Below are 12,441 nucleotides of genomic sequence, written 5' to 3' on the forward strand. Positions count from 1 at the left end.
GCAAATCCTTTGCTCTGCCTCCCTAAGTCCAACACAGTCACAGAGTAGTAGTGCAGCACCACAGGCTTCACTTTTATCTCCCAGACACCTGCCTCATGTAATCACACGTGCGCGCGCGCACGCGCACACACACACACACACACACACACACACACACACACACACACAGCCCTTGCCTGAATAAAGTACACAATCTCACAAGCCATCCAAGGTATTGCAAAACATTTCATTTCAGTAAAGTGGAAATTTTCTCCTTTTTCATTTGGATTTTGCCAAGTAGGTTTGATTTCTTAGGAGTCTGGGACAGTGTGATCTTCTTGAACAGAAACATCTAAGAACTTGTAATTTGTTTTCTTAGAAGTTTTTGATAAATATGGAAACCCAGCATCCTTTTCTTCCCGGAAATACTTCCCCAGAGAGGATCTAGAGCCAAAACTAAAATCAACACTCACTTGTGGAAACAAGAAAAATGTTTAGAACATTTTAATGGAAAGTCCAGTAAATAAAATTCCCAAGTTGCAAAATAAATTAATTTTAGGTTAGTTACTTGAAATCATTTGGTTGTTTGGCGATTCCTTTAAATCATAACCTGCTCTTGTATAAAATACAGAAAGTACCAGATGCTGGTGGCTCACGCCTATAATTCTAGCTACTCAAGAGGCTGAGATCTGAGGATCACAATTCAAAGCCAGGCAGGCAGGAAAGTCTGTGAAGTTCTTATCTCCAATTAACCACATACAAAAAGTGTTAGCGGGGGGCCGGGAGTTTGGCCTAGTGGTTAAAGTGCTTGCCTAGCATGCATGAAGACCCGGGTTTGATTCCTCGGTACCACATACATAGAAAAAAGCCGGAAGTGGTGCTGAGGCTCAAGTGGTAGAGCTCTAGCCTTGAGAAAGTCCAAGGACAGTGCTCAGGCCCTGAGCTCAAGCCCAGGACTGGCAAAAAAAAAAAAAAAAAGAAAAAAAGTGTTAGTGGAGCTGTGGCCCAACATAGTAGGACACTAGCCTCAAGTGAAAAAAGGTCATGGGGCTGGGAGTGTGGCCTAGTGGTAGAGTGCTTACCTAGCATGCATAAAGACCCAGGTTGGATTCCTCAGTACCACATACATACATAGAAAAAGCCAGAAGTGGTGCTGTGGCTGAAGTGGTAGAGCTTTAGCTCTGAGAAATCTCAAGGACACTGCTCAGGCCCTGAGTTCAAGCCCCAGGACTGGCAAAAAAAAGAAGGAAAAGAAAAGAAAGATACGTCAGGGACAGAACCCAGGCCATGAGTTCAAGCTTCAAGACAGACAAAAAAAAAAAAGTTTTTTTGAATGGAAAAAATCCTTTAGCCGAGTGCAGTGATTCACACCTGTAATCCTAGCTACTCAAAAGGCTGAGGTCTGAGGACTACTGTTTGAAGCCAGCTGAGTAAAAAAGCCCAATTAACTATCAAAAAAAAAAAACCAAAAAACAGAAATGGCACTATGGCTCAAGTGGTAGAGGGTAGACAGCACCCAGGCTCTGAGTTTAAGTCCTATAACTGATAGGAAAAAGAAAAGTCCTCTTCCTTACTCCCCTACAAGCTTCCTGAGATCTCCTCCCAAATACACTATTTGCTCTTGAATCATTGTCTCAAGATCTCTATGCCTTCTCTGGGGGAAAGGAGATGCTCTAGTAACTGGACCTACTACACGCCAAACAGAATTCTAAACCTTTTCTCTGTAGGCATTCACTTCATCTTCACTTCAGGGCTCAGACACAGGTTCTGTCAGTACTCCTTGTAAGAAAACGAAGTCTTAAGGACCTCCAGGATAGTGAAGCAAAAGCCATATAATGAATGATTGTTGTCCTTAATGTACTATGTTGTCTCTCATCTCCTTTGCTGTCCCTTGGTTATCTCATATTGGTATAGTATCTCACTTTGTTATCTGATATATTGAATTTATTTGTATCTGGATATTTGAAATTTGATAGGGAAGGGGGGAAAACCAAGACGGGTGGGGGGTGTGGGGGGGGAGGGAAACGGGTACCAAGAGATGTGAAAGGGTATCAATGTATGTGAATTAATGCACCTTCTATCTGGCAAATATCATGTAACCCTTTTACTAATTACAATAAAAAAAAAACTTAAATCTAAAAAAAAAAAAAAGAAAACGAAGTCTTGAGGGTATCAGAATAAAGGACAGAAAATGAACTCAATAGAAACAGGCCAACAAGCTTGATTCCAGAATGAAGCTTCCTCCAGCCACTTGGCTTCATCCCTACAACGAGGGTTTAATATTTAAATATTAGGCAGAAAAAGTAAAGTGAGAGGGTAGCTAGAAATGCGGTGAAATGGAGGTCAGGTGGGCAAGCTACATTATCTTGACTGAGGAGTTTCATGGCTTTAATAACCTCTGTGCTCATCAGGGGAATCAGCATCAGACATGGCCTTGGTCTCAGGCTCTCTTCCAAGACCACTGGCACAGTTGTTCAAGAGGAAGAGGAGGGCAGATGGTTCCATGGGGCCTGCAGCAAGGGAGGCTCTAAGATATGGCTGTCAGGGAGAAGGTGAGTGCTTTAGGTTAAAGTGTTTTCCATCACTCCCACTTGACAGATGAGGACACTGAGCCACGGAAAGGTGAAGTGAGCAGCCCCAGATTCACCCAGACCTTCAGCAGCAGAACTCACAGCTCCTCAAGTCCCCTCTAGGCCCCTCCAGGTCCTTCCCGAGCCTTGCTTTCCCTAGCTCTTGCCACTATCCTCCATCCTTCTTAAATCCTTTATCCTCCAGACTCTCACAGGTCTTGTCCTTCTCGCTCTCATTTATAACCATGAGGTGTATAATAATCTCTAGTTAGCCGAGCGTGATGGCACATGCCTGTAATCCTAGCTACTCAGGAGACTGAGATCTGAGGATGGAGGTTCAAAGCCAGCCTGGGCACTAAAGTCTGTGAGACTCTTATCGCCAACTAACCACCAGAAAACCAGAAGTGAGGCTGTGGATCAAGGGGTAGGGTTGGTAGCCTTGAGTTGAAGAACTCAAGGACAGAGCCCAGGCCCAGAGTTCAAGTTCCACAACAAACAAACAAAGAAAAACCTCTCTAGTTATTTGGGCTATTTTAAACTCTCAGAAGCATCTTAGGCAGTTATTGTTGAAATCAAGGAGCTCTATGAACAAGATTAAGCCAACACCCTTCAGTAATCTTCCCCTCAAGTAAGTCGACTTTCTGAACAGCAAGAGAAGTGGTTTTGGTTTCTCTTCTTCACATTTCTTTTTTTAAAAAAACTAAAAAAAAAAAAAAAAAGATTTCACCTCGGTAGACTCCACCTACTTCCTGTACCGCAGGCTATGGCTAGGTTGCTGATACCCTCCCCTCCCCTGCCTGCCAAGCACTGATCTGCTTACTTTGAAGGGATTGCCCAACTATGACCTTGGGGAGTCTTTGCCCTTAGAGCCTTAGAAAACGGATTGGCTGGACTGTGGTTGTTTCTAGCCACTGGGCCCGTGAGGCCACCTAATGGGCCAAGACCTTTAGTCTGTTACTGAAGTTCTGTTCCTTGATATCTATTATTTAAGTTACCTAAGAATTAAACTGGGAGCTGCCGGGGGAGGGGGATGGGGGATTGGCTCAGGTGCTTATCTAGAATTGAACTAGTAAATTAGGAGTTATGAAGCCTCACTCAAGAAACTGAAGGTCTCTATCTAGCCTTACAGACTTTCTGGCAAGGGCTGACTTCAAACTTAAATCCTCCCATCACAGCCTGCTCGGCAGCTAGGATTAGAGGCCTGAGTCAGGGAGCCCTATAGCACAACCGACTAAAGGCATTTGCTTTATGGGGTGGTCATCAGCCTTTGTGTACTGGGAACAAAATGTTATCATTTGATTATTTTAGGAGATTTTGGAAACTTTAGGTGGCCCTAAGTGGAGAAAGCAGGGCGTCGCTGGGGGGGGGGTGCCTTTGGAGATTGCATTGCTGGCTCTCCTCCTGTGTACCCTCCCACTGCTTCATATCTATGGGGAGGTGAACAGCCTCCTCCACACGCTCCAAGCCCCAAGTTGTGCCTCAGCTTGGGCCAAGAGGAGTTGAGGGATGCATGAACAGTTGTATCTTGGCTGGCTTGGCAGGAGAAGGAGGACGAGGGGAGGGTGTGACAGGTAAGGGGAGGTGTAGGACAGAAAGCCTACCTACAGAAGAAGCAGGCATTTGTATGTATACTTCAGCATGGCCATGGGCTTTTCAGGAAATGCTGTGCTGGGACCTTAAATTTCAGGCACAGGATAAAGTGCCAAATGCTGAGAATGTCCACAATGTGATTCTGGGAAATGGAAGGCTGCAATGGAGTCAAGATAAAAGTTGTTAGAAGGAGATCAAAAAGCTCTGAAAAAAATATATATATACACACATATATATTCTTGCTGAGTATTGGTTGCTGAAGAGAGGGAGTAAAGCCTTCATAATGTACCTTTTATAATTTTCTTTTTTCAGTCATGGGCTTACACTCTGCCTGGGTACTGTCCCTGAACCCTTTTGCTCAAGGCTAATATTAGCTCTATAACCTTGAGCCACAGAGCCACATCCTAGTTTTGTTTTGTTTTGTTTTAAATGTCAGTACTGGAACTTAAACTCAGGTCCTCATGCTCTCCAACGGCACTCTACCATTTGATCCATACCTTTGCTGGTTAATTCAAGACAAATCTCTGGGATTTATCAGCCTATACTGTCTTCAAACCATGATCCTCAGATCTCAGCCTTCTGAGTAGCTAGGATTATAGGCGTGAGACACCAGCACCCAGAATTTTCTTTTTCTTTTCCAGTCTTGGGCCTTGAACTCAGGAGCTGGGCACTGTCCTTGAACACATTTTGCTTAAGGCTAGTGCTCTGCCACTTGATCCACAGCACCACTTCCAGCTTTTTCTATGTATGTGGTACCAAGGAATCGAACCTAGGACTTGGTGCATGCTAGGCCAGCACTCTACCACTAGGCTATGCTCCGGGCCCCAGAATATGTTTTTTGAATTTTGAATCATATAAGTGATTTTTTTTTTTGCCAGTCTTGGGCTTGAGCTCAGGGCCTGGGCACTGTCCTTGGGATTTTTCAAGGCTAGAGCTCTACTGCTTGAGCCTCAGCAACACTTCCAGCTTTTTTCTATGTATGTGGTACTGAGGAATCGAACCGAGGTCTTTGTGCATGCTAGGCAAGCACTCTACTACTAGGCCAAACTCCTGGCCCCTCATATGAGTGATTCTATGAAAAAATTAAAACTATATAGTGATGTGTATTTCATATAATATTTGTACATTATGTATTTTATATGTATATATTATATGTTAAAATATATAGTTTTAAGGTGGGCATCAGTGATTTACACCTGTAATCATAACTGTTCAGGAAGCTGAGATCTGAAGGATGTGTTTCAGAGTCAGCTCAGGCAGAAAAGTCCTGAGTTCAAACTCTGATACCAGCAATAAATTTTATATAATATATGTAAACTTTTTTGGATTTGAGAGATTTTTTTTAACCCACATTAGCACTTGAACTCAGGATTAAGGCTCGCACTAGGGGCTGGGAGTTTGGTCTAGTGGTAGAGTGCTTGTCTAGCATGCACAAAGACCCGGGTTCGATTCCTTGGTACCACATACATAGAAAAAAGCCAGAAATGGTGCTGTGGCCCAAGTTATGAAGCTCTAGCCCTGAGAAAACCCAAGGACAGTACTCAGGCCCTGAGTTCAAGGCCCAGGGCTGGAAAAAAAAAAGTCTTGTAGCAGAGCCTTGAGTGTGGTCTAGTGGTAGAGTACTTGCCTAGCATGCATGAAACTGAAGGTTCTATTCCTTGGTACCATATACACAGAAAAAGCAAGAAGTGGTGCTGTGGCTTGAGTGGTAGATCCCGAGCCTTGAAAAAGCCCAAGGACAGTGCCCAGGCCCTGAGTTCAAGCCCCAGGACTGACCAAAAAAAAAAAAGTTTCATAGATCTGTCTTGGAGAGAGAGATCCGAATAACTAGACTCACAGTTGTGAGCCAAGACTGGGCCCTTTGATGATTGCAAATCTAGATGAGATGCTTTCTTTCTTAGGTGTTTCTCCCATCCACATCTCTAACTGGAACCTACCTTCCTTCCTTTCTTTCTTTTTTGTCGGTCGTGGGGCTTGAACTCTGGGCCTAAGCACTGTGCCTGAGCTGTTTAGCTCAAGGCTACCACCCTTCCTCTTGAGCCACAGCCCCACTTCCAGTTTTCTGGTGGTTAATTAGAGATAAGAGTCTCAAGTTCTTCATGCCCAGGATGGCTTTGAACCACAATCCTCAGATCTTATCCTCCTGAGTAGCTAGGATTACAGGCGTGAGCCACCTCACCCAGCAACCAATGTTTTTTCCTTCCTTCCTTCCTTCCTTCCTTCCTTGCTTCATTCTTTCTTTCTCTCATTTTCTTTTTGTGCCAATACTGTGTCTTGAACTAGGAGCCTGTCCCTTAATTTTTTCACTCAAGGTTTTACCACTTGAGCCACAGCTCCATTTCCTAGATTTTATTTCTAAAGTCCACTAGGAATCCTGAATTTGCCTGATCTTGACATTATACTGATGCCTGTACTAAGGCATTTGGTACTGGAGACTAAGGAAAAGAAGGCACCCTTGTCTTCCACTGGGAGAAGTTGGGGAACTAGGTTCACAGAGCTACATAATTCTAGACCTCCTGGGTAGGGGGGGATATGTGCAGCTCCACATCATCTCCTTAACATACTGTACAGGAAACAAGAGCTCTGTGAGGCAGTAACTAGGCAGGCTAAACACTGGAAGGGCTCATCAACACCCGGTTTCACCTGCCAAGGACCATCAATCTTAAACAATAGGCTGAGATTGGGTCCCTTGTTCAACCCACATTCCTAGATAGAAGTAGCAAGAAGACAGGAGATAAAAAAAAAAATTACAAACTCTCAACTGGGAGAGAGTGAAGGAAGGAGTGACATTGTCCAGAAGAAATGTACTCACTGCCTGACTTCTGAAACAGTAAGCCCTCTGTAGATCATCTTTTTTCGGGGGGCGAGGGGGACCTTCAACTCTGGTCCTGGGCATAATTCCTGAGCTTTTCAGCTCAAGGCTAGTGCTGTACCATGTTGACCCACAGCACCACTTCTGGTTTTCTGGTGGTTGATTGGAGATAAAAGTCTCACAGATTTTCCTGTCTAGGTTGGCTTTGAACTTTGGCCCTCAGAGCTCAGCCTCCTCAGTAGCTACGATTACCGGCATAAGCCACTGGCACCCGGCCATGTACATCATCTTTACAATAACAATTTTAAAAATATTTAATTTAAAAACTTATTCTTTATCTGACAGCTTTTTCTATTTCTGCTCTCATTAGAATGTAAACTTTTAAAACAAAAAATTGTCAATAAAAACAGGACAACAGAATTTTAAAGCCTGTTGAAAATGTCACAATCTGTCTCTCAGGTAGAAAAAAGGGAAAGGGGCTATTGCTGTGTGCCACTTAACCCTTACACAAGCACTAGAATGGATCTGGACCTCCAATTCACAGATAAAGATGTGAGTCAGAGAATTAAGTAAATTGCCCAAAGGCCTTCCTATAGCAAGCAATGAAATATGGTTTTGAATCAGGTATATCAGACACAGGAGCCTATGTTCTTGAATCCACATGGCTTAACAGCAAAGGCGATTTCTACAAAGGAAATATTTTAGAATAGAGAGAACGAGATGGCAGCATAAAAGATCATTGAAGAGCCAGAACCAAGTCACCACCTAAACCCTCACCACACCCTCTCACCAAACAGCATCCCTTGAGCTTGTGAATTCAGTTGAAGTCAGAAATAAACTTTTTTATGGGTGGATACTAGCTGAGCTGAAGAATGACTTCAACAGCCAGTCATTTATTACACGACTTCTATTTGCAAAACATAACCCACAGCCTCATTCCTGTAATCAAGAAACTTACAGTCTCACGGGGAAAACAGATATCGAATATACTATGTAACAAAAGCAGCTCAGACTTAAGATGTAAGAAAAAAAAATGTGCTGGCCTTCCTGGAGGATGCAAAAAAAAAAAAAAAAGGCAACTTGGCAGGAAACATTGACATCTCCCCTGACCTGGGTGTGTGGGAGTCTGTGGGTATTATTGGGGAGAGGGGGGCGGAGAGGACCATCCTTCAAGGCTCTAAGGACTGCTGGTGAAGCTGTTGCAGACTGCATCTTAATCTGAGACTGACAAAGAAGGTAAGGGGCAGAGTGCTTGCCTTTTACAGCTGTGGCAGTGGACCCGGAGAGGCTGTGGATGGAACCAAGGGAGGCTGGGGGAAATAGAATCACACCACCACTTCACATTATCACAAGCATTAGCCCTGCGGTTAATTGCACAGTGAGAGGAGAAGGGGGCAAGGTCATCCACTGCCCAAGTGGAGGCATCTGACTTGGCAATGCTGGAAATGGAGCACGGGGTGTGAGGTTTAAGCGACTGCCCCGGGCCCGGGGGGGAGGGAGAACGCTGGGGGTCGCGGATGACTCCGGAGAGATGCAACCCTCCTCCCGGCCAGGAGGGCTGCGCGGGTTCCCAGCTTCGGAGGGCGTGGAGAAAGTCTTGGCATGTGGAGGAACTGGACGCGGCGAGCCCCGGCCGGCGACAGCGTCGGAGAGTCCCGACTCACCCAGGGGCCGGGGGACAGGCCCAGGCCTCCCCGCGGCCGCCCGCCGCGCGCCGGCCCCGCGCGGGCCCCGGGCGACACCTTTTGTAGCAGGTGGCAGCGCCTGCGGGCGCGCAGCTCCGGCGGGCGCGCGCCGGGGCCACGGGGAGGGCGGGGCGCGCGGGGGCGCGGAGCGAGCCCAGTGGACCGCCGGGAGCAGGAGGGGGGCGCGGGGCGGGCCCGAGCCAGCGGGTCTCAGCGCGGCACTTGGCACGCACGCGCAGACGGACCACAGGCCTGGGAGGCACTGAGGAGGGGGGGGTGGAAGAGAGAGAGAGAGGGAGGGGGGCGGTGGGGAACGTATTTCCGCTCTGGCGGACAAATAATCCTGGCCAAAGGGGAGGCACGGCTGTCCAGCCCTTTAACCGTGGGGGGGAGGGGGTGCGAGGGAAGAAAGGGGGGAGTCTGGAAGGTGGGGGGGAGTCCTGCTCCTTTAATTCCCTCCCCTCTTCCACCTCTCCGAGTCCTCGCCGACGCCGCCGAGCGCGGGGCCTGGAACACGCCGCGCGAGCCACCCCCGCCCCTCCCCCTGACGCCCACGCGGAGCCGGCCCCGCGCGCGCACCCCCGCGCCTGCGCGCTGCCCAGGCCCTGCCCGTGTGTGGGGGGCGCCGCCGGCCCCGGGGGGGTGGGGGAGCGAGAGGGGGGGGAGCACACAGCGCGCGGAGCCGGGCCAGGTGAGAGGCGCGTGCACTCAGGGTCGGGGACCTGGGGGGGGGCGTGCCGCGGAGCCCCGCGTGGGAGGGGGGCGCGCACGGGGTGTGCGGGCGACGAGGGGGAAGACGTGAAAAGGGAGGTCAGCGGAATGGGGAAGGAGGCGGGGTGAGCGCCACCCCGGCGTCCACAGACCCGGGGGACGGGAGGGGGTCTCCGCCCTCCCCATCCCCGTCTCTCGATCTTTTCGCGATCGCGCGGGTTCGCCCCAGCATCGCAGGCCGCCGGACTCGGGGGGGTGTGGACGCCGCTGCCCCGCCCCCGGGAACCACGCCTCCCTTCGAACGGGGACCGCGCCTTCCCGCGCTTGGGGAAACTGAGGAAGAGGCGTGGAGCCTGGGAGAGCCGATGCCGGGGCGGCGGGAGGGGAGCGGTGGAGGTGGATGAGGGTTGGAGCCTTGGCATTGGCGAGCCAGAGACCTTTGTCTCTGACCGTTTTCCTTCCCACCCAGGGTTGCCCATTCCCGCCACAATGGCCTCTGGGGTGGAAGTCCTGCGCTTCCAGCTGCCCGGCCACGAGGCCGCTACGCTGCGGAACATGAACCAGCTCCGGGCTGAGGAGCGGTTCTGTGATGTGACCATTGTGGCCGACAGCCTCAAGTTCCGCGGCCACAAGGTCATCCTGGCCGCTTGCTCGCCTTTCCTCCGGGACCAGTTCTTGCTGAACCCCAGCTCCGAGTTGCAGGTCTCCCTGATGCACAGCGCGCGCATCGTGGCCGACCTGCTCCTCTCTTGCTACACGGGCGCCCTGGAATTCGCTGTCAGGGACATCGTCAACTACCTAACAGCTGCCTCCTACCTGCAGATGGAGCACGTGGTGGAGAAGTGTCGGAATGCGCTCAGCCAGTTCATTGAACCCAAAATAGGCCTCAAGGAGGATGGGGTCAGCGAGGCTAGCCTCGTGAGCAGTGTCAGTGCCACCAAGTCCCTCCTCCCTCCAGCCAGGACCCCAAAGCCAGCTCCCAAGCCCCCGCCTCCACCTCCTCTACCCCCTCCTCTCCTTCGGCCTGTGAAGCTGGAGTTCCCACTGGATGAGGACCTAGAACTGAAGGCTGAGGAGGAGGAGGAGGAGGAGGATGAAGATGTGTCCGACATCTGCATCGTGAAGGTGGAGTCTGCCCTTGAGGTGGCCCACCGGCTCAAACCCCCCGGGGGCCTAGGAGGAGGTCTGGGAATTGGGGGCTCTGTGAGCAGCCACCTTGGGGAGCTGGCGCAGAGTAGTGTGGCCCCCAGCGCTGTAGCTCCACCGCAAGGAGTGGTCAAGGCCTGCTACAGCCTATCCGAGGACGCCGAAGGGGAGGGCCTGCTGTTGATTCCTGGAGGCCGGGCCAGTGTGGGGGCCACTTCGGGCCTGGTGGAAGCAGCAGCGGTGGCCATGGCTGCTCGGGGGGTGGGGGGCAGTCTGGGGGCAGGGGGTAGCCGGGGACCCTTGCCGGGGGGCTTTTCGAGTGGAAACCCCTTAAAGAACATCAAGTGCACCAAGTGCCCGGAAGTGTTCCAAGGCGTGGAGAAGTTAGTCTTCCACATGCGTGCACAACATTTCATCTTCATGTGCCCACGCTGCGGCAAGCAGTTCAACCACAGCAGCAACCTCAACCGCCACATGAACGTGCACCGTGGCGTCAAGTCCCACTCGTGTGGCATCTGCGGCAAGTGCTTCACGCAGAAGTCCACGCTGCACGACCACCTCAACCTGCACTCAGGAGCGCGGCCCTATCGCTGCTCCTACTGCGATGTGCGCTTCGCCCACAAGCCTGCCATTAGGCGACACCTCAAGGAGCAGCACGGCAAGACCACAGCAGAGAATGTGCTGGAGGCCGGTGTGGCCGAGATCAATGTCCTCATCCGCTAGCAGGGCCGGGAGGCTGGGGTCCTAGGGCTGGATGGGGAGAGGGCTCCTGAGATTGGCAGGATTGGGGGGAGGGGAATCTGGGGATACTGGGAAGGCATACACATCCTAGGGGAGAAGGGAGGAAGATTCTTTGGTGAGAAGACCCTGCCTCTTGGAGGTGGATGGAACCAGAGGCAGGATTCTTTAAAAGTTAAGAAAATATTGGGTCCCCAAGAAAGATTTTTTTCTGTAGAGGTGCATGGATATGTGGAGGGAGGGGAAAGGGTCTATAGAATGAGCAAAAGCAAAGGCTGGAACATGTTTTGGGTGTTTTTCCTGGCCTAAGCTGCCTGGGGTGGGGGGAGATTGTGACATTTCTTAAAGTGGGGATGAGTGGGTGGGACGTGGGTGGGGACTTGATGGGAGGCAGCTAACTGGCTCCGGTTTAGAGTAGATCCTTGGGAGAAGGGGAAATGATTATGGAATCCCAGAAAAGGAAAGGGGAGACAGTTGTTGCATGCTGGGGAAGTTGGGACTGTGGGTACAAAGCTCACCAAAATCGAGGGAGAATAAAGTAAGAGGCCAGGTAAGAGACACTGGGGTGAGCATTCTGGGTAATTGGGAAGTGGGGGTACAGTAGCAAGAACAATGAATAGTGGAGGGCTGGGGGCAGGGCACTTAGGAGAAAGGACACAAAGAGGGCTGTTGGGGGGAGGGAGAGTAGTAGAGACTTAATACAGTATTTTTTAAGAAAACAAACGTATTTTTTAGGATTTTTTCTGGAGTTTGGGGTTTTAGTTTTTTCTGCTTTGTTTTTCACAAAATAAAAAAAAGTTTTTTTTTTTTCTTTATACTCTGGCAACCGCTTGTATATGACTACTCACCCTAGAGCCTTTGATGCTAAGTGCTCAACACCCAGAGGTCAGAAACTCTTGAAATCCCATGCCCAAAGGAGTCCAGCCTTAAAGAAAATAGGGAACATGCTAGGTGAAACTTCTTGGGCCAGAAATATCAAGTTCTATGTACCCTCAACACCAAGCCCTAATCCGCACAGCACACAAGGTTTAACTGTTCCTCTACTTGTAGGTTTGATGTCAAGGCAGAGGATGGGCTACAGGTGGCCGTATGTCTTCTGAAATTGCAGGCAGGCGGGCATCTGATCTGTATCAACGTTTTTTTTTCCCCTATAGTTTATATGTTTAGGAAAGCTAAACCCTGCTAAAGTTGCCTTAGGGTACAGGGAAGA

At 49.8% G+C, this 12,441-nt stretch overlaps 1 protein-coding gene across 1 annotated transcript; it reads left to right on the plus strand.

The window, feature by feature from the left end:
- Positions 1–9,701: 9,701 nt before the first annotated feature.
- Zbtb12 (zinc finger and BTB domain containing 12) lies at positions 9,702–12,046 on the plus strand. Its single transcript, XM_090356012.1, has one exon. It carries the CDS (start codon positions 9,837–9,839, stop codon positions 11,214–11,216), a length of 1,380 nt encoding a protein of 459 aa, XP_090212138.1. The 5' UTR covers positions 9,702–9,836; the 3' UTR covers positions 11,217–12,046.
- The last annotated feature ends 395 nt before the right edge of the window (positions 12,047–12,441 follow it).

The sequence above is a fragment of the Megascapheus bottae genome, chromosome 22 (assembly GCF_031878675.1).
Source record: "Megascapheus bottae isolate mThoBot1 chromosome 22, mThoBot2.hap1, whole genome shotgun sequence".
Taxonomy (NCBI): Eukaryota; Metazoa; Chordata; class Mammalia; order Rodentia; family Geomyidae; genus Megascapheus; species Megascapheus bottae.